Raw genomic sequence first — 27,918 nt, 5'->3', positions numbered from 1 at the left:
TTAAGCTTCCAGTAACCTCTGCTGCGCCACACTGACTGAGGTGGCAGAGCCAGGGAGCAAATGACGGCGCAATGGTCCGAAAATGCAAGGGGCCATCGTTCAGCTTGGGCGACTTCATTGCCGAGGTGAGCAGAGACATAAAACCGGTCCAGTCTGCTCGCAGAATGTGCTGTATAATGGGTAAAACCGGGGGTATTGCCATGAATTTTCTCCCAAACGTCCACTAGATGAAAATCTTCGAGTAAGGTGAGCAGCGCCGGGCATGGCGAATAACCAGGTACTTGGTCCTGCGGATGGAGGACACAGTTGAAATCGCCTCCCACGATAAGGCGATCATAGCGTCCAGAAAACAGGGGCGCCACGTCATGTCCGAAGAAAGTGTACCGCTGCCGACGGTTCGTGGAGCCAGACGGAGCGTAGATATTGATGACGCGCGTGTCGAAGATGGTAACAGCCATGCCTCTTACACAGGGAAGGATTGTCGTGTCCGAGAGTGGGATTCCTTCGCGTATGTAGAAAGCCACTCCACGCCCTGATTGATCACATGTGGACGTGTATGAGTCGTAGCCGTAGACTGGTGGTAGTGTGGCAACGCGTACTTCCTGAAGAAGGGCGACGTCGACGTCAGAGGCCCGAAGCATGTCACATAGGAGTTGCAGCTTGGGTGCAGTGCCGATCATGTTGATGTTCAGTGTGGCAAACCGGTATGTTTGTTTTAGTGGTGGTGGACGCGCATCTACCATCACCAAGGGAAGTAAGAGGAGGGCACCGACAGGAAGTCCCGTCCCATCAGCTGCAATGCCTCGCTTTTGATGTTAACAGGTAGCCTCGTCCGGCGGAGGTAACTCATCCGGAGGAGGGGGCGTACCTTCCTCAATGTCGTCGGCCCATGCTCCTGTGCCGTGGGTCTGTCCAATGTCCATGGGAATTGCGTCGTGGTGAGAGAGATCTGGAGTTGTCGGCGGGGAGACAGGCGTCTCAACCGGCGCACCGATTGTTACATTGTGCGTGGCGACCTCCATAGTGGTCCCGTCCTGCGAAATGTCTTGTTCATCGTGAAAGTTGTCCGCCGACCTCTGCGTGGAAATGTCGGCTGCTTGGGTGTCGTCTTCGTCGTCGCGGGTGGCAACGCTCTGAGAGCCCGTGGGTGAACGGCGACGGCGTTTGCGCCTACGTGGCGAGCGTTGTTTGCACACGTGTTCCTCAGTGTCGGACGACGGCAAGGAGGAGCGTCGACCTGGTTCGAAGGCGTCGGTGGGTACAATGAAATTGTCAAACAGGTGTTGTGAAGATGTACTGGTCTCCTCAGCGTCCGGTGCGGGAGCCTGTTCGGCGGCAAGGTTGTCAGGTGGGACGTCTGTACCGTCCGTTGGTGACTGGGACGGTGGGACGTGCCGATCGGAAGGACCGGGCGACGGACTGGACGAAACTGTAGACGTGGCAAGAGCCGCTGCGTAAGTGACCGGTAGGGCGGTCATCGTGGGTGTGACGGACGCTTCTGACAACGGGAGCTGCGCGACACGTCGTTGAATGCATTCAGACCGTAGGTGACCTTCTTTCCCGCAACCGGAACAGGTCCGAGGTTGGCCGTCGTACATTATAATGGCACGGCAGCGTCCGATACGTAGATAGGAAGGCACGTGTTTCTGCAACTCGATGCGGACCTGTCTAACACCGTTTAAAACTGGATAGGTCTGAAATTGGACCCATCGTTCGGCAACATGTTCCAGAACGTTGCCATAGGGACGGAGCGCCTCGATGACGACGTCTGCAGGTAGTTCGAACGGCAGTTCGAAGATCCTTATCGTCCGTGTGCCGAGACCTGCGTGATCGACGGTAACGGGTCCGACGTTGCCGTCGGAATGACAGAAGCGCAGTCCACGTTTTGCCTCTTGAAGCACCTTGTCGCACGCCGCATCGTTGATCATTTTGACGTAGACGGTACTGCTAACTATGGACAAGTGGATACCAATTAGATCCGTTGGTGGTATTTTAACTTCATCGCGTATAAACCGTTCTACCTCCAGGGCCTTGGGTCGGGCGAAGTCGGAACAAAAGTTGAAACGTAATGTCTTCTTCCGATAGTTGTGCGCCATGGTGGTCTAGAAGGAAAACGGCACTTACAGCGGCCGAAGTAAACACAAACACACCGTGCGCGCCTCGCCCGCAGCGCTCTGGCGCGTGACCGCCTCGCAGCACTGCCGGCGGCAGACTGTCAATCAAACTTTTCACTCGATGGAAGATTTGAACCAAGGACCTTTCGTACCGCAGCTGCTCACGTTACCACGAGACCACGGCGCTCCTGACCTCGTCTCCCACCTTCCAAACTTTACAGAAGCTCTCCTGCGAAACTTGCAGAACTAGCACTCCTGAAAGAAAGGATATTGCGGAGACATGGCTTAGCCACAGCCTAGGGGATGTTTCCAGAATGAGATTTTCTCTCTGCAGCGGAGTGTGCGCTGATATGAAACTTCCTGGCAGATTAAAACTGTGTGCCCGACCGAGACTCGAACTCGGGACCTTTGCCTTTCGCGGGCAAGTGCTCTACCAACTGAGCTACCGAAGCACGACTCACGACCGGTACTCACAGCTTTACTTCTGCCAGTACCTCGTCTCCTACCTTCCAAACTTTACAGAAGCTCTCCTGCGAAACTTGCAGAACTAGCACTCCTGAAAGAAAGGATATTGCGGAGACATGGCTTAGCCACAGCCTAGGGGATGTTTCCAGAATGAGATGTTCACTCTGCAGCGGAGTGTGCGCTGATATGAAACTTCCTGGCAGATTAAAACTGTGTGCCCGACCGAGACTCGAACTCGGGACCTTTGCCTTTCGCGGGCAAATGCTCTACCAACTGAGCTACCGAAGCACGACTCACGACCGGTACTCACAGCTTTACTTCTGCCAGTACCTCGTCTCCTACCTTCCAAACTTTACAGAAGCTCTCCTGCGAAACTTGCAGAACTAGCACTCCTGAAAGAAAGAATAAGTACGTTAAACTACTGGGTTACATTCCATAACTCATGTACATCAACGTTTTGTTCTCAGTTGGACAGCACGTCCTCAAACATCGTTCATTATTCTTGCTCCTTGAACGATGTGCAACCGACGTTTAGTAAGAACAACCTCGGCTCTGAATGAGATACTGTATTCTTTTTCGAGAGGAGAGGGTTTCAGTAACCACACTTAGCTGTTCTGTGCTTACCGTAAAGCGCTTTTAGTTTATGTACTCGCAATTGGTAGTCACTTTGCATTACTTGATAATTGCTTCTGAGGACTGATGGGCTGTTGTGTGTATAAGATGACACTATTCTCAATAAGGGCTGTCTTTTAACTTCTTGTCACGTCTTTCCTTTTGAGTGGGTGTCGTCTCAGTGACTGTGTCCACGTCACCACTATGGTCGACTTACGTTGGGTGGACGTGTTGATGTTTGTCAAAATACTCGTCAAATTCTTTTACAGTTTTTAACATTAGACTCGAAGGGACTCTTGCGTTAGTGATTTTAGATCTGAGAGACTGTCTCGTTTGGAAATTTTCGGCAATATAGCTGATTTATAAATTATAACACAATTATTTATAAATAGGTAAGTTTATATAAACCTCAACTTGTTGCGTAGAATGAATTCTCAAAAATGTTATTCGTCCGATAAGTATCTCTCAGTAAGTTATACTTCATGGTGAATGCTCCGCAGAACGAAAACAACACGCGCTGTGTGCCTAGGAAGATTAACAGGACTTCAGGCGTTGTCAATATGCATTAAACGATTTATCAGATAGGACCAGCAGGACAGAAAAGTTACGCTGACATTGCTGTTGTCTGCAGTAAAGGATCGTCGTTAGATGATAGTATGTAAATGCAGAATGACATGGGAAAAATTTCCACTCGGCTTAATGAATGGCAGTTCTGTTTAGCTGTAGACAAATTAAGTGCAATGCCCATAACCAAGAGAAATAGTCTGATAGTATCGGAATAAATATATTAGTGATGAACATGGAATGGACGTCGAATCACGTAAGCATTTAGGCGTAACATTATGAAGCTATATGAAGTAGGACGATCACATAAAACCTGTACATCTCGGAAGGGCTGTAGGAAAGTGCAGTGCATCTGTAAAGGTTTTGGCAAGCAAAAAGTTAGTGCCATCAGTTCAAGTCTATTATTCCAATGTTTGGAGTCTCCAGTAATCACGTAGGACGACAGAAGACGTCGTTAAATTAAAGGATAGAAGAGCATCGTAACTAGTAGGTATAGCCCATACACAAACACTCGGGGAACTTACAAGAGAATCTTTGGAAGAAGAACGACGTAGTTGTCGCGAATTTATAAAATCTATAGTCTAAGAAGACTGAAGACTGCAAACGTATTGCTGTTGTAAGGCGAGTGTGGTGTTAAAGGAAATGAAATATTCTCCTACACAGTAATAGTTAAGTCTAGGACCTTTAAACTACGCAATAAGTATAAATCTTATGCCCCTGAAAACAATTCGGAAAGGCAATCTAACCCATAATATTTAATAGAGACAGTCACATACACACACACAAACACACGCACACACACACACACACACACACACACACACACTTACAAAGCCTAATTGAACCGAACAATGAGCATCATATAGCTATCATTTGAACACTGATTGATCAAGAAAGTGATCTACAGTTAAATAAGTGTTTACCTTCTGCGTCCAGCGGTAATAATGAGGATGTTTCCTCGCCTTTTTAATCATTGGCTTCAAGCGTAATAGAGTAACTGACCCACGAAAATCACCATATAACTTCTGAATATAATTTCCACTTAATATGACAGTAATAAGCGAGATCACTCCGCAACAAAATTAAGCAAGCAGCCATTGTCGAAACAGCGCTCGCCGGGCCATCTTTTCTTCATCTGTAACCGGATGGCGTGGAAAGAGAAACTATGTATTACTAACCTTTTGCGACTGCAGTTCAATATGTGCCATGAGAATACGCGAGAGCCGTAAATCGAATCCACAACTTACAGCGAGATACCTGCCACGTAACGCGGCACAATATCAAGCACAACCGGCAAACAAACGACCTGATTTGAGAGGAATTATTTCAGAAAGAAGTTAGTTAATAAACACATGTATCGGTACCGAACGAAAAGAAATGGTTTACGAGCCCATCTGGTTTCTCAAAGCTGCAGATGTAAAATTCAGTTTCGCAATGAATGTTTGAAATTTTCGGTTCTCGGTGTACTACTTTAAACAAGGCAGTAACTCTTTCATAATTCAGGACAGGATGATAACTCTGGATTCACAGCACGACGGATTGAAAGGATAATATACGTCGGTAAAACAGCTTCCATTCTAACTAATTTGCGCAACCTACCAGATTTCATTTCGCCAATGCGGAAGGATACTGCTGCATCCCTAATCATGAAAGACGGACCTTTGTCTGGCGGGGTTCTGTGACGGTGTCGAGATTCTGCAACAATCAGCCGCGATAATATCAATTATTTGCCGAAGTGAAGATTAGATGAACTGGTAAGATTATTTTGCAGTGTTTGCTCACTGTAATTGTGTTTGCTGAAAAACATGTGTCGTGGACGCGAATAGGCTAAAGTGGTCTTGACTGATGATAAGAAGCTTAATTTAGATGTTCTATGATCTTGAGTGATGAGATGTATTTCAATATGAATGGCATTATCTGAGAACAGACCAGCACGTAAGAAAGAGCAGAAAGTTTGGAGGTGGAAATGCTATGATTTGGGCAGCCATTCGCACTGTAATTGTGAGCAAACACTACAAAATAATCTTACCAGTTCATCTAATCTTCACTTCGGCAAATAATTGATATTATCGCGGCTGATTGTTGCAGAATCTCGACACCGTCACAGAACCCCGCCAGACAAAGGTCCGTCTTTCTCCCAAGCCAGAACACAGTGTATCCGCATCAGAGCACAAAACAGGACTGAAACTAGGATGCAGAATGGTCTAAACGGTTACTTTTACATAAAGCAAGGGCCCAGACTCTTAACTCTTCTCAACTTGTTGCTGATTTACAGTTGGCAATAACCGCCAGACTTGTACTAGAAATTTTGTCAAACGAAAAGACTCCAGAAACCTGCTCTAACACCCAAACATAACCAGGCTAGATTGAAGTTTGCTGAAAAACATGTGTTGTGGACGCGAATAGGCTAAAGTGGTCTTGACTGATGATAAGAAGCTTAATTTAGATGTTCTATGATCTTGAGTGATGAGATGTATTTCAATATGAATGGCATTATCTGAGAACAGACCAGCACGTAAGAAAGAGCAGAAAGTTTGGAGGTGGAAATGCTATGATTTGGGCAGCCATTCGCACTAAAGGTAAATCATGCATTTCTGGAATGAATGTTAGAATGAACTATAATATATATGCTGAGATGCTACAGAAAGAATGGATTAGTATGTATGAGGACCTAGAGGACGGAAGTCTAACATTTCTGCAAGAAAATGCGTCTGTGCATGTTTCTTCTACAACAAAAAGTGAAGACAAAGATATAAGTCTTGCCCTGCCCTAGCCTGGATATGAACCCCATGGAAAATCTTTGGGGAACTTTTGCAAGGCATGTATTTCGCAATGTAAGGCAATCTGAGGTAGAGCCATGTAATGTGAGCTGAAGTAAGGACTGCAAGGACTACAAACCCTAAGAAAATCAATGCTGAAGAGAATTTTGGGGCAGTTAGGAAGAACGGAGGTTTTACAAAGTATTAACAATGCAAGAACACACCAAGACAGTGCGTACCTCTGCACCATTTTCTATCTGGGAAAGGCAAACGCCCTATTTTCTTACTCCTGCTGTGAAAGAAACCATGGAATTCTGAAATGATTATTTATGTCTTACATTTAAATACTACATTCATAATAAATTCGTTACATTTCAAACATTGTATATTACACTACTGGGCATTAAAATTGCTACACCACAAAGATGACGTGCTACAGACGTGAAATTTAATCGGCAGGAAGAAGATGCTGTGATATGCAAATGATTACCTTTTCAGAACATTCACACAAGATAGGCGCCGGTGGCGAAACCTACAACGTACTGACATGAGGAAAAATTCCAACCGACTTCTCACACACAAAAAGCAGCTGACCGGCGTTGCCTGGTGAAAAGTTGTTGTGATGTCTCGTGTAAGAAGGAGAAATGCGTACCATCACGTTTCCGACTTTGATAAACGTCGGATAGTAGCCTATCGCGATTGCGGTTTACCGTATCGCACATTGCTGCTCGCGCTGCTCGAGATCCAATGACTGTTAGCAGGATATGGGATCGGTGGATTCAGGAGGGTAATACGGAACGCCGTGCTGAATCCCAACGGCCTCGTATCACTAGCAGTCGAGATGACAGGCATCTTATCCGCATGGCTGTAACGGATTGTGCAGCCACGTCTCGATCCCTGAGACAACAGATGGAGACGTTTGCAACACAACAACCATCTGCACGAACGGTTCGACGACGTTTGCAGCAGCATGGACTATCAGCTCGGAGACCATGGCTGCGGTTACACTTGACGCTGCATCACAGACAGAAGCGCATGCGATGGTGTACTCAACGACGAACCTGGGTGCACGAATGGAAAACCGTCATTTTTTTCGGATGAATCCAGGTTATGTTTACAGCATCATGATGGTCGCATCCGTGTTTGGCGACATCGTGGTGAACGCACATTGGAAGCATGTATGCGTCATCGCGATACTGGCGTATCACCCGGCGTGGTGGTATGGGGTGCCATTGGTTACATGTCTCGGTCACCTCTTCTTCGCATTGACGGCACTTTGAACAGTGGATGTTACATTTCAGATGTGTTACGATCCGTGGCTCTACCCTTCATTCGGTCCCTGCGAAACCATACATTTCAGCAGGATAATGCACGACCGCATGTTGCAGGTCCTGTACGGGCCTTTCTGGATACAGAAAATGTTCGACTGCTGCCCTGGCAGCACATTCTCCAGATCTCTCACCAATTGAAAACGTCTGGTCAATGGTGGCCGAGCAACTGGCTCATCACAATACGCCAGTCACTACTCTTGATGAACTGTGGTATCTTGTTGAAGCTGCATGGCAGCTGTACCTGTACTCGCGATCCAAGCTCTGTTTGACTCAATGCCCAGGCGTATCAAGGCCGTTATTACGACCAGAGGTGGTTGTTCTGGGTAATGATTTCTCAGGATCTATGCACCCAAATTGCTTGAAAATGTAATGACATGTCAGTTCTAGTAAAATATATTTGTCCAATGAATACCCGTTTATCATCTGCATTTCTTCTTGGTGTAGCAATTTTAATGGCCAGTTGTGTACTTTCGTAGGAACTCTGCCTTTATACCGATTTCTACCACTGTAGGAGAGGACGTTGATGCTATTGGGACAATGTACGCTCCACCAATGTATAAGCACAGTTCACTGTGCCTCTGAGCCACACATTGACAATTTTAATTTTATTTACTAAACCTTACAACACCTACGACATTATGAGCCTATGCTTTAACAAGTAAACCTGTCTAGTACGAGAGTACGGAGTGATACTAGAGGGAAATGCTGCGCCCACACCGGCTCCCGCGACGGTGCGTGTCCGCAGCCCGGTGACGGCGCTGTCGTCGTACGAGCTGGCGGAGTACACAGACGGCAGCGTGGTCGCCATCTGCCTGACGGAGGCGGCCACCTTCTGGGCGGCCGCCTTCTTCGTGGCGGCCATCTCGCTCTTCTTCCTGCTGCCGCTCGTCGTGCTGGTGGCGCTGTACAGCGTCATCGCGCGCCACCTCATGGAGGCGCCCGACATCGTCCATCACCACCAGCACAACCACTACCGTTACCGGAAGCAGGTAAGCCGCCCGCCACCTGGCGCTGTAGGTTAGCCGCGCTTGCTGGTCCTGTGGGTTACACTGCGACTGTAGAAAAAACCCTGTGTGGAGTCGATGCGAAGAGATATTGGGACAGACTGAATCTGAGACGAACTCCTATGAGGTTTCCTTGCCTGGCTCAGCTTCAATTGTAGTATTCCCTACAAAGTCGGAGGTTAGAGCTTTACTTTCTGTCAGGCATGAACATGAAAATGTTGCCACTCAACCTTAAGGCAGTTCCATAATTTACATTGCTTGCCTTTAAAACTGCAACGCCAGAAAGGCAGTAAGCAGAAAACGTCGAGTTGGCGTGAAAATAACCAACCTGTCAGTGCAAGTGCCACACAACGTGGTACTACACAAAACTGGCGCTAATAGCATAGGCACATAGGGAACACACACGACACAGATCTGTAAGTCCACAGTATTGGTGATAAGTTGAGAAAACCGTCCCGAAACACATGTGCTACAAAACGCTACTGTTTTCTGCGCATGTAATCCGACATCAATATGGGATTTGATCACCATGCACACGAACACAGACCGCACAACTGGTTGGCATACTCTGGATCAGGTGGTAGAGCAGCTGCTGAGGTACAGCCTCCAATTCGTGCACCAGTGCCTGTCGGAGCTCCTGGATTGTCCTAGGGGTTTGGAGACGTGCAGCGATAGGTCGACCGAGAGCATCCCGGACGTGCTCGATGGGGCTTGTCTGGAGAACAGGCAGGCCTCTCAATTCGCCTGATATCTTCTGTTTCAAGGTACTCCTCCACGCTGACAGCTCGGTGGGGCCGTGCGCTATCTTCCATCAGGAGGAATTTGGAACCTACTGAACCCCTGAAAAGGCGGACATACTGGTGCAAAATGACGACCTGATACACCTGACCTGTTACAGTTACTCTGTCAAAGACATGCAGGGGTGTACATGCACCGATCATAATCCCATCGCACACCATCAAACCACGACCTCCACACAGGTCCCTTTCAAGTACATTAAGGGGTTGGTACCTGGTTCCTGGTTCACGCCAGATGAAAACCCGGCGAGGATCACTGTTCGGACTGTACCTGGACTCGTCCATGAACATAAACCGGTACCACTATTCCAGTGACCATGTACTGTGTTCTTGACACGAGGCTTTGCGTACTCTCCTGTGACCAGGTGTCAGTGGAATGCACCTTGCAGGTTTCCAGGCGAATAAGCCATGTCTGTTCAGTCGTCTGTAGACCGTGTGTCTGGAGACAACTGTTCCAGTGGCTGCGATAAAGTCCCGAGTAAGGCTACCTGCAGTACTCCGTGGCCGTCTGCGGGCCCTGAGGGTGAGATATCGGTCTTCTTGTGGTGTTGTATACTGTGGACGTCCCGTACTTTAGCGCCTGGACTCGTTTCCTGACTGCTGAAATCGTTACCATAATCGTGAGATCACACTTTGTGGCATACGGAGGGTCCCTGCTACGACCTGCTGTGTTTGTTCAAATGTGTGTGAAATCTTATGGGACTTAATTGCTAAGGTCATCAATCCTAAGCTTACACACTACTTAACCTAAATGATCCTAAGGACAAACACACACACCCATGCCCGAGGGAGGACTCGAACCTCCGCCGGGACCAGCCTGCAGTGTTTGACCGGCCTACAGTCACCCTTGTATTCTACCCCTCATAACGTCATCAATATGTGTTCTTTGAGGCATTTTCAACACACAGTCACCGTTTGCACGTCTGAAAACGTTTGCACACTTACTCGCTGCACCGTACTCTGACACACCTCTGCCTATGTGGACTGCTGCCAGCGCCACCGTGCGACGACCGCAGGTCAAATGCACTGCATGGTCATACCCCGAGGTGATTTAAACCCAGAAACCGCCCACCAGAGCGTTGTTTCACCATGTATCAGCATTATCCTTATTTTATGAGCATGAGTGTAGCTAGGAGTAACGCCACCTACATTCTGTATATAAGGAAAGTTTCGCACTGGTTTAATTGTGAGAATATCGAATTACGAAAACGGCGTTGCCGCAGTGGTAACACTGGTTTTTGTCAGAGCACCGAAGTTAAGCGCTGTCTGGTTGTCTACCAATTGGATGGGTCACTATTCGGGTCTGCCGTACGCTGTCGGCAAGCAGGGTGCAATCAGCCGTTTTTGTGGCTAATTGAAGAGCTCTTTGAGTGAGAAGTAACGACTACAGTCACGAATATTGGCAAAGGCCACGAGAGCACTGTACTGACCACATGCCCCTCCATATCCGCATCCAGTGACGCCTATCGGCTGAGCACGACACGGCGGTCGATTGGAACCGTTGGTCCTTCGGAGGCCTGTTCAGACGGAGTCTTACGCTTGGTGTGACAAGGAGAAACATCTACCAACAGTGTCAGAATTCGGCAGTGGCAGGATCATGACCTATCTAGACTGCAGTTCATCACTGCGTGATTTTGCTGCTAGTGTTTCTTGGGAGTCGATAAATATGGATTCTATTGGTTCAGGAGGGCACTAAATAACCAAATGCAGGCTGTCAGTAGCTACATGCGAGTAAACACCCTGGAGGATAGAAATATTATATCCTTCGCCACAAATGACCGTACACCTATGTCACGTACCTTGGGTCACTAAATGGAGCTGTTGCTTGTTTGAAACAATGCAGGCATCCACACATACAGTTGATAACTGTCAGCGTGGTGACCATTGTCGCTGCTTCCCATGACAGTGCAGGTGAGAGACGTTAACTAACGGTAGTGCGCCCGGAGAGAACACGGGACACAGGAGTAAAATTTCTAGTCCTTTCACAAGAACTGTTTCTGCATAAAGCATCAGGTATCTGTGTATATCCTCTGAAAGGAACGTACATCACCATATTACATTCGTCATCATCATATGCACCCAGCACACTGGGCTGTAGTTTGGAGTGTCATTCAGTAGACAACATAGTTCGCATAATACGGACGTCGGCCGCGACATTTCCATTGTGTTAAGGCCAATGACTGTCTGTGCCCTGCTTTCGAGGTCACCGTGACGTTTCCTTTCATATAGATAACGTAAGATATTGTTTTGCTCGTCCTGTCCTGACCTACCTCGATACAGAGGGTGTTCGGCTGTAGCCTTGAGCAGCACTTTATCCACATCTCACACACGTAGAAAATATATGGTCCAGGATAGCGGACACGTTAGGATAATGGCTTCATCCAGCAATTACATATGATATAACACAGACAAGGGATTGAAGCAGCATGTATGAAGTGCCCTGATCTATTATCCAAGACCAGTTCCACTCACACCCTACTCATATCAGAGCCATTGTTGTTACAAAAGGTTGCAGCTCTGTGCACTAAATTTAGCATCCAGTATTACTCTAAATCACCTACAAATTTAATCATGCATTCTTCCAACTGTGTTGTAGGTACATAGTAATTAATATTTCCTTATTTTTTGACGTACCTGGCGTTGCACTTTTAAGGGCTAACAATTTAGTTTCTGCAGTATGGTGTACTTTTTTTCCTCGTAACACAGTATGTGACATCCTTCAGCTCTGCCTCCAGATATAGTCGGTTGATGCATGGTGATATATGTAGGCTTCCACATCCAGCATCAATGTTACTAACATAATTTTGGGTATTGTAACAAGTCACTGTGAATCACGAAATACTATAAAGTGGACGTTTCGAAAATCGTTGTACCGGTTCTCTTCAGATCGATTATGCTGTCTGATTCTGGGATTTCTCATCCCTACATACCATCCTATTTCGATTGTCACTGACAAGAGACAGTTCCAAGGATGTATCATCGGAAAATTAGAGAACCTATTGAGATAATCAAACGGCACAACAGCTTGACTAGGGACTATTTGTACAAGTTGCTGACTGCCTGGCTGCCAGGGATACCAGTGCAGTGGACCACATGTATTCACCAGTCAGCAGCTCCTCTTCATCTTGACTAAACAGTATAAACAGGAGGCATGCAGCGTAGCATTGAGATCTTGCTGCAGAAAAAGTTTGACCCTGGGTACATGCTGCCTATTAGCTCCAGAATGAGTTTTCGCTCTGCAGCGGAGTGTGATTTGAAACTTCCTGATAGCTCAAAACTTCCCGATATCTCTTGCGACGTTTGCAAGTGCTCTATCAACTGAGCTATCCACGCACGAGGAAGGACCCTCCGTCACAGCTGTATTCGCGCATGTTGCCAACCAGCCACATGCTTCCATAAAATTAGCACTCCAAAGGGATCTTGCACTTGGAACTGTGTATGAAGTTCCAGTATATGACATACGCTGTCAGTAACAATCAGAAAAGCACGGTATGAAGGGAAGAATTTTGCGGGTGTGTTGCCCCGAGGATGACCATTGAAAAACCGATCGAAACGTTTTACAGTTCCTTTTAGTGTTTCATAGTGATATGGCCGAACGTTTAAACTGACGTTATTCGAATTCGCGTTCTTTCTTTACAGAGAACTTTCTTTGACATGAAAACTGAATGGACATGGCGAAATATCTGCGATTTCATTTCAAAATGTGGTTTGGAGAGAACTCAGCACATTTTTCATTCTGATGCAGGCCGACATGTAGCCAGTCCTCCTCTCGTCCATGACAGCTTGGGTAATGCGATTCAAATATCAATAAATGAAATCTTATTTTAACGAGTGAACAAAACTTAATCACAGCTTTGGTGAACTAGCACCCCTGCTAGAAACGAAATCATGGAGAACTTCTGGCTACAGCCCCCTCGTATTTTCAGCGTACTGAAGAACGTAATGAAACTACTCACAGATAAAAATTCTTTACCACACTTTAACTCCTCTCTGCGTTTCAGTCCCGGTTAGACAATCAGTTTCCTCCTATCAGGAAGATTATTTCTAACTGCGGAGCTTAATGCGAGCAGCATATTTGCTATCTTTAAGTTGAACCACCTCTACTGCATTTTTTGTTTCATTCGCCTCTTGGTGCTGTGATAAGCCCAGGAGTCTAATCGTTTGCCATTTCTCTTCAAGAGCAGCTTCAGTATTTCAAATACCAATGACACCATATTTCGACACAACTGTCTGATGACAGATTTATAAATGATGTCAAGGCGTTGAAAGCATGTCTATTGAATATGTAAACATATCACCAATTTTCAGTCTTTGATTATTCAACGTGGGCGATCTTGGCGCATAGTTATAAACTTAATGCCACGACGATCCTCTGACACGTGTTCAACTGCGTTCCCAATTTTTCTGTCCTATCTTGTTGTTATAAGAGTCTCGTATACACATATTCACCCAGTAATTAAATATTGAACGGTTTACATTCACTGAATTCCGATGCATCTAGATATTTATGAATACAGAGGCAATCTGCCAACATAATCTTTGTTTATTCACTAAAAGTGTCATCCTGTGGCGTGTTCTAAGAACACAAAGTGCACCAGTATGTATTATTACTGCAATAAATCCAATGTACAGAAATAACTTTGCAAGAAGTACAACAAACTAAATTCTTTAACTTTCACTAACATAAATCAAGCAGCCAATCAAGGATACACACAGTAAGAAAAGGACCCTATTTGCGTAACATAATGTAATTACTTGACTACTATTACTGTATGGGAGTGAAAACTGGACTCTAACATTGGCTCAAGCAAAACCAATAAAGGCGATTGAAATGCAGTTGAACAATTACTCTGTCATTTTGGGATTTATATTTGGTCTCTCCATTTCACTACCAACTTTACACTTCTTAAAGACATACAGCAGCTTGTGATGTGTTTTTCAACTTCACTTCGTGTAAAAGACGAGATCACTTTCTTTTTCTTTTAAGTGAATCTACTGTTTGCAGCACGCTTTGCTGATTTAAGTACTTTTTCAAATCATTTTTTTTTATTTCCTTTCATATTTAAGAAAGTAGGGGTTTCGATTAACTTTTGCCACCAGTTGCCTTTTCCTCTTCTTAACGGTGGACATTCCAATTACTTTTCTTACCCATAATTTACTTTAATGAGGCACAATCTGCGTTGTTACAAAAGGGAAGCATTCATTGAATGCACTCATGATATCAGCTGAATGGATATTCTAGTTTCCTGTTCTTGAAATTTGTTTGTTGCCTGTATACGTGGTGTGGCTCAGTTCTTTTATAAATACCTCTAAATATTCTTAATGGAAGTTTCTACATCTTTTTGGTTGTGCAGGTTCAACTGAATTCTGATAAGGATACAGATAGTGCTGCGTGGTCTGATACTCTTAAATATACAATAAATTTTTCTTTCAGATTACAATAGTAACTGCTTACAATATTATCAATACATGCTGAAGCAGTTGCTGTGACTCTAGCGAAGTGGTCAAATTTTACATTTAGCCCATTTGGGGTTACGAAGTTCCTGAAAGGCGAAGAAGATTTGTCATCAGTTCTCTCATCTGTGTTAATGTCAGCACATGTCATTACTTTCTAATTCAGTTTTTCTGTTTTTGATTTACCTAACAGTGTTTCAAATTTACCAAGGAAAACACAGCGTCTATGATAACCTGGGACGCGAATAATCACAGTGATTAACATTTTATACTCTAGTTTAAGTTCTATACAACTTATACCAAATTTAAGTTCTTCATTTAGATAGACAAAATTCTATCTGACGTAGTTTACTGGAGAATGGATTAGTATGAAACGGTCTTCTCACTTCTTAGATCTTAAAAAATGGTTAGTCAATCCGTAGCCTGTAAGTTTATTGAGGAAATTAATGTTTTCAATTGTAAGCACGTGTTCACGTAGACGTATTATGTTCGCTGACTCATAGGTACTTTCTAAAAGAATTTGTATATAATAAAGCTCGAAGATCGTTCCTTCAGACAGATGTCCAGTGTTCAAATGCTTTATGGACTTACTACTGATTACAAAGAAATGGAACTTCGTCCCGCGTACTTAATACCTGCTCTGGATTGTTAACGTTGGACAAAATCCGCTCAGAATCGACCACTTTTCATTAATTTCATTGCGTGTTTTTGCATCTGGGGCGATGGATTGCTTCCTTTTGCAACTGCTTTTGGGCATTATCTGTTCTTGTTTGTTCTTTACCATACTACATAGTCCTTTTATTATCATATGTTTGTCACTGCACTCACACAAAATGTTTCTCAAACCCGTCGACGTTCATGCGTCATTTTTATCTTAGGTTTTCGTTCACAGCTTCCTATATTACGTCCAGTTCCACGCCATATTAACACGAAAGGGCCTCTACATTCACCACCACATAGTTGGTACAGTTCGTATCTACTCTGCATTTGTAATCTTTACGCATCAGGTTACGAAGTATTAACAAATGAAACCTAACCAGAAGTTTAAAAGCACTGTGTTTCAAAATATTCCGTTACAATCCCATAGCGGGGAAATTGACTCCTCTTGCTCATATTCCACAGTGAATTTACGCAACCATCTATGCTAGTAGATGTATCTGTTCGAAGAAAAAATATTTTTAGCAAACGTCAATTGGAAGTGGCACAAATTATTTTTGCATTTGAGCTTACTTGTTCAACTCCAATGAAAGCACGGGGTTTCTAAACTGTAGATAATAGAACATTACACCTCTTTACGTTTCCACATAACTGAAATACTCTTTCATCGAATTTAATGATTCATTTTGACATGGTTAGAGACATCAAATTCTCACAAGTATCCTTATAGCGTCATTATGCTGCAGTTTGGTGTTATAAGGTAACGTCTTACATTGTAACGATATGCAGCCGCTCATCCTTCTAACTGAATTTCTGATTTGCTCCAATACAGGCTTCGTTGTTTAAGGTGGCCTAGCATTGGCCGTTTTCGTAACCTGAGTGTCTTTTCAAATCAAACTGTCGTCCTGCTAAATATGCACAATATTTTAATTTGACCCCAATTAAAATGGGTGTGGCGAATATTGGCAATGTAATAATCGTCTAGTTTGATTCCGTAGCAGCCGCAATAAAAATAATTCCCAGTGAAAACTTAAATACCTCCTTGATAAAATAGGTACGGAACTCTTCATTTGTGTGGCCATAGTGTCTGTAATTGCTTTATATTTCTTGAGGGTATTTTTGTTCTGTCATTGCAACTACAAAAATGCGTGATATTTTTTTCACCATGCGCGTTTCGCTTTATTGAGGTAAAGCATCATCAGTTGTCTGTAATTCAATTATTTACATTTTGATTTGCTTTTAGATCGAGAAAGTGTTCGTTAAGAATATGTTGATTTGTAATTTCGGTGGTTTTAGCTTGAATTCTCGGTTGCATCGGGAAATGCCGTCTGCCAGCACATCGTTGCTTTTCTGTGTTAGACACAGATGATTTTGGTCCAATATTTAGTTATTCTGCACTATGCATTTCTTATGTTCTTCACAACACACTTTTATGCACACCACTGAATTCTGTTTGTTTTCTTAGTTCTGAGTATGTGATGTGGTTTGTGTTCTGTAGTGTTGCCAACATAAACTCTAAACTACTTTGTCTTTGACCAACAACCTTTTTTATTTACTTACTATTCTAATTATGTTTCTGTACATTTAAATACTGTGTAAGAGTAGGGGTAGAGTAGTGATGGAGGATTTTTTTGTATTCCCAGTGTAGGAGTGGGAGAAACCATGATGAATGGACGTAAGTGTGTAACAGTGTGATGGAGGGTGAGTTGCAAGAGAAGCTGTGAGGCAGGAAGTGAAATGAAATTGTGTGAAATTGTGAATGGGGAGGACAGGGTGTTGTGGGAGAGTGGGAGGGCGTGATGGGCGGAAAAGGCTCTTCTCTTTTTCACGTAATTTCATCAATTATTTTATATAGAGTGTGGTTTCCAGTATTTATTTGGTCATTGAGCAACTGTTTATTTTCTGTTAATGATTTCTGTATGGTGAAATTTCCTTGGAATGGGAGGAGGTGTCTGTCTTTACTGATTTTTATCGTATTCATATCTATTTCAATATTGCTTGCACTATGTTGTTCTTAATTTAGATTATCTGCAAATGTCGAATGGTATGTACTGTATATAAATGTTCTGATGTGTTCTTTATATCTTGTGTCGAATGTCCTGCCAGCCATTTCAGTGTATAGCTTTCCACAACCTCTGCAACTGAGCTGATAGTGTCCAGACTGTTGGTATCTGTCTGGTTTTGATTTAAGTTTTGGGATGTGCTTCTGTATTGAATTGTTTGATTTGTAAGCAATGTTTATGCCTTCTTTTTTGAATATGTTACCTATTTCATGTTGAATTTCTTGTGGTAGGTCATTGTACGCCATTTTTTGTTGTAGTGTGAGTTGTATAAGTTGGTGTGGCTTTGATAGTTTTTTTCCCTATTTGTCTCTTCATTTTTTGTTTAGTTTGTCTACCATTGTTTCTTTGCGTCCATTTTTTAATCATTAAAGTGAAACGCTCCTGGTGAAAAAAACACGCATTTTTGTAGTTGCAATGACAGAAAAAAATACCTTCAAGAATAGATACGCAAAAACCATCACCATTCACAATAACATTATTATTTGGACTGAAACACCAGTAAATAGAAACAGTAATAGTAAAAATTTGGCGCTATTTTTATGACACAGGTCTCATAATGCTGCAGCTTCCAATCATGAATAACAGCAACACTGGAAACAACAATGGAAATGCCACAGTCTGTCTCAGTACTTATATTCCTCATCCATGTATATACACTCCTGGAAATTGAAATAAGAACACCGTGAATTCATTGTCCCAGGAAGGGGAAACTTTATTGACACATTCCTGGGGTCAGATACATCACATGATCACACTGACAGAACCACAGCACATAGACACAGGCAACAGAGCATGCACAATGTCGGCACTAGTACAGTGTATATCCACCTTTCGCAGCAATGCAGGCTGCTATTCTCCCATGGAGACGATCGTAGAGATGCTGGATGTAGTCCTGTGGAACGGCTTGCCATGCCATTTCCACCTGGCGCCTCAGTTGGACCAACGTTCGTGCTGGACGTGCAGACCGCGTGAGACGAGGCTTCATCCAGTCCCAAACATGCTCAATGGGGGACAGATCCGGAGATCTTGCTGGCCAGGGTAGTTGACTTACACCTTCTAGAGCACGTTGGGTGGCACGGGATATATGCGGACGTGCATTGTCCTGTTGGAACAGCAAGTTCCCTTGCCGGTCTAGGAATGGTAGAACGATGGGTTCGATGACGGTTTGGATGTACCGTGCACTAATCAGTGTCCACTCGACGATCACCAGTGGTGTACGGCCAGTGTAGGAGATCGCTCCCCACACCATGATGCCGGGTGTTGGCCCTGTGTGCCTCGGTCGTATGCAGTCCTGATTGTGGCGCTCACCTGCACGGCGCCAAACACGCATACGACCATCATTGGCACCAAGGCAGAAGCGACTCTCATCGCTGAAGACAACACGTCTCCATTCGTCCCTCCATTCACGCCTGTCGCGACACCACTGGAGGCGGGCTGCACGATGTTGGGGCGTGAGCGGAAGACGCCCTAACGGTGTGCGGGACCGTAGCCCAGCTTCATGGGGACGGTTGCGAATGGTCCTCGCCGATACCCCAGGAGCAACAGTGTCCCTAATTTGCTGGGAAGTGGCGGTGCGGTCCCCTACGGCACTGCGTAGGATCCTACGGTCTTGGCGTGCATCCGTGCGTCGCTGCGGTCCGGTCCCTGGTCGACGGGCACGTGCACCTTCCGCCGACCACTGGCGACATCATCGATGTACTGTGGAGACCTCACGCCCCACGTGTTGAGCAATTCGGCGATACGTCCACCCGGCCTCTCGCATGCCCACTATACGTCCTCGCTCAAAGTCTGTCAACTGCACATACGGTTCACGTCTACGCTGTCGCGGCATGCTACCAGTGTTAAAGACTGCGATGGAGCTCCGTATGCCACGGCAAAGTGGCTGACACTGACGGCGGCGGTGCACAAATGCTGCGCAGCTAGCGCCATTCGACGGCCAACACCGCGGTTCCTGGTGTGTCCGCTGTGCCGTGCGTGTGATCATTGCTTGTACGGCCCTCTCGCAGTGTCCGGAGCAAGTATGGTGGGTCTGACACACCGGTGTCAATGTGTTCTTTTTTCCATTTCCAGGAGTGTATGTTTACCAATTTGCAATTAATTAAAATATATGAAGTAGCCACATTTGTATATCTTGAAAACGTTAATTATCCTTAGTATGAGACAGTTTAAATCAAACTGCTTATGGGCAATGCACAGTTTCATTATACGGTTGCTCTTATTTCGGATCCAGGTGACGATTATATTTAAGTATTTGAACTGAGATGATCAACTATGAGAGCGCTTAAACAAATATCACAGCATTGAGGAATACGACTTAAACATGAGACAGAGACGATTTCTGTACACCTTTATAATGAAACGAGACATATTCATGAAATCTGGATTGATCCTTTGCGAGGTAGCAAGAATTTACGGTAGTTGTCTACTGGTCATGACAATCGAAGAAACAAATGACCACGAATTTGCCATTATGGAGTAGCTGCTAACGCTGAAGTGAAAGCAGTTCTATTGCTTCCAAACATTAAAGCTAACTCTTCTTCCTTCACTCATGGACTGAAATTCATAATAAGGCACGCACCTCATCTGCGTCCAGAGATAAACTCAACTATACGCTATGATTACACATTTTAAACATATTGTTGATGGTTCCTTTATTCAAATTATTTACTTTTTAACTACCCATTTCCATTGGTAACTTTTTATTTTATTTTATTTTATTACACACACACACACACACACACACACACACACACACACATACACACACATTTATCTACTCCAATTACATTGTCAAATATGTTAGTTTTGTTGCCCAGATGGGCTACAGAGGTCAGTTCGGTTATAGCACACAGCACCACACGATGCATATTCTTGAACTCTTTGTGTTCTCTCGTTTTTAGTGGGGGATGTAACGGAAAATGTAAACATTTATTTAAAAAATCATTTCAGCTATATTTCTTCTTATTATTATTCGTTTGAGACATCTAAGGACCACTCACCAGTTTCAATGCTTCCTTCTTTGTTGTTCTTTCTTTTTCCTCCAGTATTCTTTCATCTTTTCACTATGTATCCTTTTTCTCTCCTCAGACCAATTTGACCCTGTCTTCTTCTTCCTGTTGCATCTTTTTCACTTATGTTGTTTCTTTCCAAACCTTTCCTAACTTCTTGATCCAGACTATTGTTGACTTCTAGTCCGAAATATATTTAAAAATCTGTTTGGTTAACCTGTTGCTGTTCATTTTGTATAAGTGCCCAACAAATAGCAGTCACCCCATTCATAGTGTTTCATTTATGTTTTCTATGTTGCGATAAACTTCTTCATTGTTTCTTAATTCCATACCTCTCTATTTTTTGGTGGTCCAAGTATTTTTCGAATGACTTTTCTTTCTAGGACTTCAAGTGTGTGTAATTTGTAGTTCAGTACTAAACATTCATTTGCATAAAGACTACAGCCATATTAATTAATGTACAAATCTAAAACTTTGCGTGTGTAAAGCAAAAGAGCTGTGTTTTAACGGAAAAATGTAATAAAATATGCAGGATTAATATTTTTCCAGACTTTGAATTTTTAATTTTTTTACTGTATTTTTTTGTAAAAAGCCATAACTCAAATTCTAATCATGCAATTAATCTGAAAATTTTATTGTAGTGTCCTGAGAAGATACCACCGAACCACAGTTATTAATTTGTGGTACAAATTTAACAGAGTTTTTGATTTTGTACATCCAAATTTAACTTTTTTTTCTACATACAGTCATCTAAAAATCAGAATGTTATTGGAGGATCTCGTATTTTTTAGTACCAGGGAGACAGCAACACGTTGCGAACAGTTCCTGAAAATTTCATAGCATTAGCACATACATTTTTTCAGAAAAGCCTTTTAATAACGTAAAAAATGTAAAACAGAGAAAATGTGGTTCAAAGACTTTCTTCTCATATTTTTACATGTAATATGCTTACCTCAATTTTAAAATACTCAATACTGATACTCCTCATCCTCATCCTCCAGGTTTCGCTTCTCTCCTCTTCGAATGTGCCTGGCCCGTATTTTATGGCAACATACTGATCTGTTAGCTTCCTTGATCCTGCTCTCGACGATGGTGTAAAATGCTTTTGTTGTGAACTCACTAGGATCTATACCAACTCTCTTCAGCACTTCAATTCTGCCATTATTTCCGTTATTGGAACATAAAACTGTATCATAGGCACCTATTTTGAGTACTTCAAGTCCACAGAATGTCCATTTGAGCATCTAATCTAAATTAAATTATTGAGGCTTTCATTTCTAGTTTGTGTCTTTCCGTGAAGACACTTCCTTAGTAGCTCAGGATTTGCAAGAAACCTGAGTATGGGCTTAATCGCATTCATAACATGTTCTGGTAATGACTGTTTATGTGAATACGTCTCATTTCGGACACAGATTGTGCATTGGTACTAGGTCAGAGGATAGTTTGTGGAAAAAAACTGCTCACGCAGCACGCCTCATTGCCTCTAAATTATGTGTGTTTTCTTGACAGCCCTCCCAAAAAATAACTGAAGAGAATCAATTTCTTTCAGAGTAAGCCTGCCTTTTCCTCCTAGTGGTTTTCCATCCTTAAGTACTTCACCTTCCTTCTTTTACAGCAAGCAACGAAGCTTACCACCAAGCCTCTTTTGGATGTGGCCAACACATTCCAACTTCTCTATTGTTGTATTGTATGGATTTTTATCTGTGACAGCTTTGAACGTAGGGAGTCCCCATCACCAAGGTATTTAGTATATCTAACACCATACTCGTCCTCAGATCTGGTAAACATCCTCACAAGTGAAGCAGCCTCCATACCCCCACTTGAGTCATTATAACTTTTAGAGCATGCTATTGCTTAATTAGTGATAAAATATTCCGAAATCTAAATCGTCATGTAGAATCAGGAAGAAAAACATGTGAACTTGGCTGTAGAAATTATTACAGTTCATAAACAAACACCCATAAAATGACTGGGATAACGTACATAAAAGTATGTGGGGCATACACACTGAAACACACAGGAGCGCCATTCTGATTGGCGTATTCTCCTTCTCCAACTAATGAGGCACTGTTAAAGTTATAACAGTTTATAAGGTTCAGAGAAGTAACTGAAACACATTTCCAAACGAGCCAGCAGCTGCACATTTACCTCACATCGTGTTTTTCTTCATATTATTGCACTGATACTATATTTTGGAGGCCTTTTGGTAAAATGTCATGCATTTGACAGATGGTTTTCTAATGTTTGTATCTTTACATACAAAGGAACACAAATGTATGTGGAGTACTCTGTCCGGATGTCCTTGATCATAAGTCCATGTAGACACACTATTTACACATAAACAAATATACAAAAATATACAATAAATATTCAAAGCTTTGTGTGGGGCATATTGTAAAATAATTAAACTACACCCCCCTCCACACCAGTCACCAGTTGTGACCAAGGTTCTTGCTAGGTTTACCTTACTGGAGCGGGAATCCCTTCCCAGTTATTCTCAATTTGAACTCCCTCTGCCCACAATTGCTCAGCTGGTGTTTGACCTGAGACACCTTGACTAACAATTGGCCATAATTCGAATAGACTCTTCTGCCATTAGAAGGTGTAGAATAAGAAGTATTATGAATAATGTGACGTGTACGACACGCTTTGATGTCCGCTGAACTCAGATTATGTCAGATTATTATGCTTCATTCTGCACTTGTGTGAGTTATCCCTCAATTTGAAAATGACAAAGTAGTCTTGATTTATAAATAATTCATACGTAAGGTGTTTAAAATTCGTATTTGGAGCTACTGAAAATGCATATTTATTCATCAATAAATCGTCAGTTGTCTGGAATGAAACACATATACAGTTTCCGATTTTTTTCTAGATCTAAAAACATTTCCTTTCAAAAGATATTGAACTGTGATTTAGGAATTCTGCTGTGTCGTCTACATGCACATTTTCTTCGTGTTACTGCGATAGGCAAGTGTTGTTAAAATCGAATGAAAATGGGAAGGAAAAAACCACACTTGAATCATTTTTGAAAACATCGGTTTTTAATTCTAGAACCAAACCAAAAACTGCAGATTTGTTTTATTTCACATCACAAATTCGGTTTTAAAAGGTTAAAGTGAAACGTGCATGACAGAATAAATACGTATTTGCAATATACAGCGCACAAAATTGAAGGATCACTTTTTCGAAACGCTGTAATTGCCTTCTTTTGTGACGTATAACTTTGAAATATGAACACTTTAAAAATATACTTGTTGGAAACTTCGACGCTAATGTAGTCTCGCGGCTGCTGTTCCACCTGAAGGTAAGCAAGCCGCATTTAATGGTTTTCGAAAGGTTTGCCTAACAACCTTCAGCGGAGATCGTTTAATTTTGTTGCGCAGAGTAGTTGCAAATATAGATTTGAAATACCTAACTTAATTATACGGCAGCTACATACATGACTATAAAAATTAAAAGATAAGTAATGATGTTGAATGAAAATAAGTTTTCAGAAACAATAATTTTATTTGATAAATCTCATAACTGAAAATTAAACGTTTTGGAAAGCAGACTGAAGTAACCTACATTAAAAATAGTTTCCGTAATGATTTTCTTCGTTATTTTCCTACAAGTCAGATGCTCGGTGGTCGTTTCTACAAACAAAAAAACAAAAACAAAAAAACGCAGTAACTCGAAAGAATTTAGTTTTGACTTTGTTGATCGTTGCAACGTAAAATGCAGAAATGCAGTCAACGTTATCTTTGTTTGTATATCAACATTCCCTTCAGATGTATTACATTCAGCTCAGTGGAACTAATTAATATGTGAACATTTCTTTTCCTCAAAGATTTTATAGTGAAACAAAAACAAAAAATTGACGAAAGTTATCATTACGAAACAAGGATCAGCAGCATACCGACGCCTCGAAGTGCAGTTTCTTACGATCCTAGACTTGCATGCCAGAGGTAATGGTGGTCAGTTTACAAACAGTAACAGACGAAATTCAGTTGGCCGAAGTACTCGCTCCTTCCACGTGAAAATGAAAAGCAACACCCCAGAATCAAACCTCATGAAAATAAAACATGTCCACATAACATCTTTTCTTTATTTGTGTGTGAGGAATGTTTCCTGAAAGTTTGGCTGTACCTTTTTGTAACACCCCGTAAATAGTAACAAAAGTCCACATTACCTGTGATGGGAGAAGTGGTAGGAGTGTGAATGTCAGGGTCAACAACTTTGTGTTAGAGTCCCCTAATTATTGCGCATTATTTTCGATACACTCTTTTATACGATAACACAATTTACACGAGCTCATTGTGTTTCCTATTCCAACCAGTGGACTTGTGGAGGCATCAGTGCCAACTGACCTGTTAGTGTCTTCGCCTGCCCACAGGTGGTGCTGATGCTGGGCACGGTCGTGGTGTCGTTCTTCGTGTGCCTACTGCCGTTCCGTGCGCTCACGCTGTGGATCATCGTGGCGCCGCCGGAGGCGCTCATGTCGCTCGGCATGGAGGGCTACTATAACCTGCTATACTTCTGCCGAACCATGCACTACCTCAACTCGGCGGTGAACCCCATCCTGTACAACCTCATGTCGTCCAAGTTCCGCAACGGCTTCGCACGTCTGTGTTGCGGTCGACGGCGCTCCAGGCGCGCTGGCGGCTCCGAACCGCTGGGCCGCAAGGGTACCGCCACTTCTAGCACCGCCGCCACCAACACCACGGCCGCCACCAGCGGCACCACCGCCACCAACGCAACCACCGACGGCGGCTCCCGGCGGCACTCGCGCTGCCGCGGCAGACGCACATCGGGCAGCGCCAACGGCGTCTGTGGTGACAACTCCGCCCCGCGAGACAGCTATGTTTGACACGCGATGCCCTGCCAGCAGGTCCCACACCGACTACATTCCAGGGGTTACAGACAGAGACGTTGGGGCCCGTGGGCTTCAAATGGACCTCCTTATCCAGCCAACGTAACATCCATTTTCCATTGTTTCCTTTCTCTTCATGTGGCACGTTTCTGGACAAATTTCAGTTGCTTTACGATTCCCAAGTTTCTATGGAGAAATTTGTCCCAGGAGAGTCAACTAAGCACTTTCGCGTACTCCAACAGCTACCCTGTCTGTGAGGAGCGAAACAGCTGAGCAGGCCACTCAAAAACCTGTAGCTGCATCCAGAAAGAGTAAATATGTCGATCTGTGGTTACATGACACACATTTGGTTCTCTCTACTAACTGAGAATTTATACTTTTTTCTGTGGTATCTTAAGGACATCTGAGGAAGTCTTCATCAACAAAATGTCTGTAGAACTGATACAACAGAAAGCAGATAACTATGCCACAACCCATAGTTCCACAGTCAGGAGAAGAGTTCACACAAACGTCTGTCCTGTTGTATGAAATGGAAGCAGTACAATGATACAGGGCGAAGACTCACTGCAGAAAAAGTTGTCGATGAAATTTAATGTAGAGACGATTAAAGGCATTGAAGAGTAGTACAAGCAGAACGCTTCCGTGATTGCGCAGGGGGAGGGGGGGAGGGAGGGAAGGGGAGTTACTTAACACAACGGCGATCTCTTAACGCTAGCAACACATTGTCCATAATGTTCATTGCCAAACTGGGGGAGGGGTACGATACCGCCAGTCTAAAAAAAATTAAAAAAACAAAATTAGTTAATTTTTGTTGACTTATATGCACAACATACTTTTTAAAGACATGCTGATTGTAAGAAGGGTCCAGAAAATATAATTTAGCACACTCGTTGCAAAACCATTGCTTTTTAATAACGAGCACTACTGCAGGGGGTATTTTATGACCATGAAAAACTTAAAAAATGCAAATTTCGTTCATTATTGTTGACTTTTACCCACAACATAATTTTTAAAGAGCTGTTGATGTGCAAGTGGGATCCTGAACGTGAAATTATTGAATGTTGCATTCGTTGTGGAAAGTGACTACTGAGAATTTTATGGGTCAAAATTAACTTAAAAATTAAAACATATATAAAATTTTTGAGACAATTTCATTAAAAACAAAAAAAAAAAACGATTTCCAGAATTTTAAAATGTAAAATAACTGACTAGTTTACAATATTTTCAAAATGTGAGCATATAGTAACCCCCAATCTGGTATTGTGACAGTTAACATGCAATAATGGATTGTATAACACCAGCAACTCAGCGGTCGTGGAATCAATAACGCCGCATTTCTCAACACATTCTTTATTCAATGAGCCTCTAGTAGAATGACTGTTGGCATGAACTAGAAGACCTGTATACTGAACCCCCAGGCAACTGTGGCAGTCCCAGAAAACATACTGCAGCATGCTCAGCTAATGACAGTGTAAGGTCACTAGGGTGGTTGTATGATGCCTCAACTAAATAGCAGCACCAGTGGTCTTGCTGATTCGTGGCAGGTCCCAGCAGTGTGTGCACAATAGCCAGCTGTTCCCATGGACGGTCAGGTGTGAAGTGTTCGAGTGCACAGGCCCAGATCCAGGGGCACCTGTAGATTCCCAAAGACTGAATGAGGTCACTTTGGATGTGACCCCTCTCGATGGCTCTGTCTTGAACCCTAGAAACAACAGACCTTGTAGCAACTCATTCAGCAGCAGCTAGTGGATGATGCAGCTAGGTGTGGTCAAAGCTGATTGGCCCACATGGGACAGTCAGCTAGCATGAAGTGAGTATTCACATTAGCAGAAGTCGAAGACAAGATACTGCTAAGCCCAGGCAATAAATTATTCATACTTATTTGACTCGATTTTGTTACGACAGGAAATTTTTTTTGTCACACACACTACCAAAGCAGTGCAGTAGAGAGCCATGGCATGAGGCAATTCAAGTAATCACTGCAGTGAAGTGGACCCTTGCAGAATTCTGTATCAGCAATAGCCCAGGATTCCATAGGCAGCAAGTTTTTCTGTCTTGCCATCGATTGTGAAGTCAAGACAGATAAGTGTTACTGCAACACTCTCACCCTTTGGAAGAATGTACATCCATCGAATCACAGACTACTGTTAACAGGGTAATGGCTAGTTTTCCATGCACTGCATGGTGTATATCTTCCTGTAACTCAGTTACTTCTATGTGAGCATCCCCAACGCT

The 27,918-nt window shown here is 43.3% G+C and overlaps 1 protein-coding gene and 1 non-coding gene across 2 annotated transcripts in view; one reads left to right on the top strand and one right to left on the bottom strand.

Annotated features, from left to right (window-relative positions):
• Positions 1-25,680, top strand: part of LOC124795738 — a 160,824-nt gene extending 135,144 nt beyond the window's left edge. Inside the window, exons 5-7 of the mRNA XM_047259819.1 lie at positions 1,208-1,454; positions 8,591-8,834; positions 25,207-25,680. Of these exons, the coding sequence (XP_047115775.1) occupies positions 1,208-1,454; positions 8,591-8,834; positions 25,207-25,680 (965 nt within the window). The remainder of the gene's footprint in view (positions 1-1,207; positions 1,455-8,590; positions 8,835-25,206) is intronic.
• Trnas-cga lies at positions 2,794-2,868 on the bottom strand. The gene has a single exon. It is a non-coding gene; the product is annotated as a tRNA-Ser (tRNA).
• Positions 25,681-27,918: the final 2,238 nt, after the last annotated feature.

Source organism: Schistocerca piceifrons, chromosome 4 (genome assembly GCF_021461385.2).
Source record: "Schistocerca piceifrons isolate TAMUIC-IGC-003096 chromosome 4, iqSchPice1.1, whole genome shotgun sequence".
Taxonomy (NCBI): domain Eukaryota; kingdom Metazoa; phylum Arthropoda; class Insecta; order Orthoptera; family Acrididae; genus Schistocerca; species Schistocerca piceifrons.
This window is presented reverse-complemented; position numbering and strand designations above follow the sequence as displayed.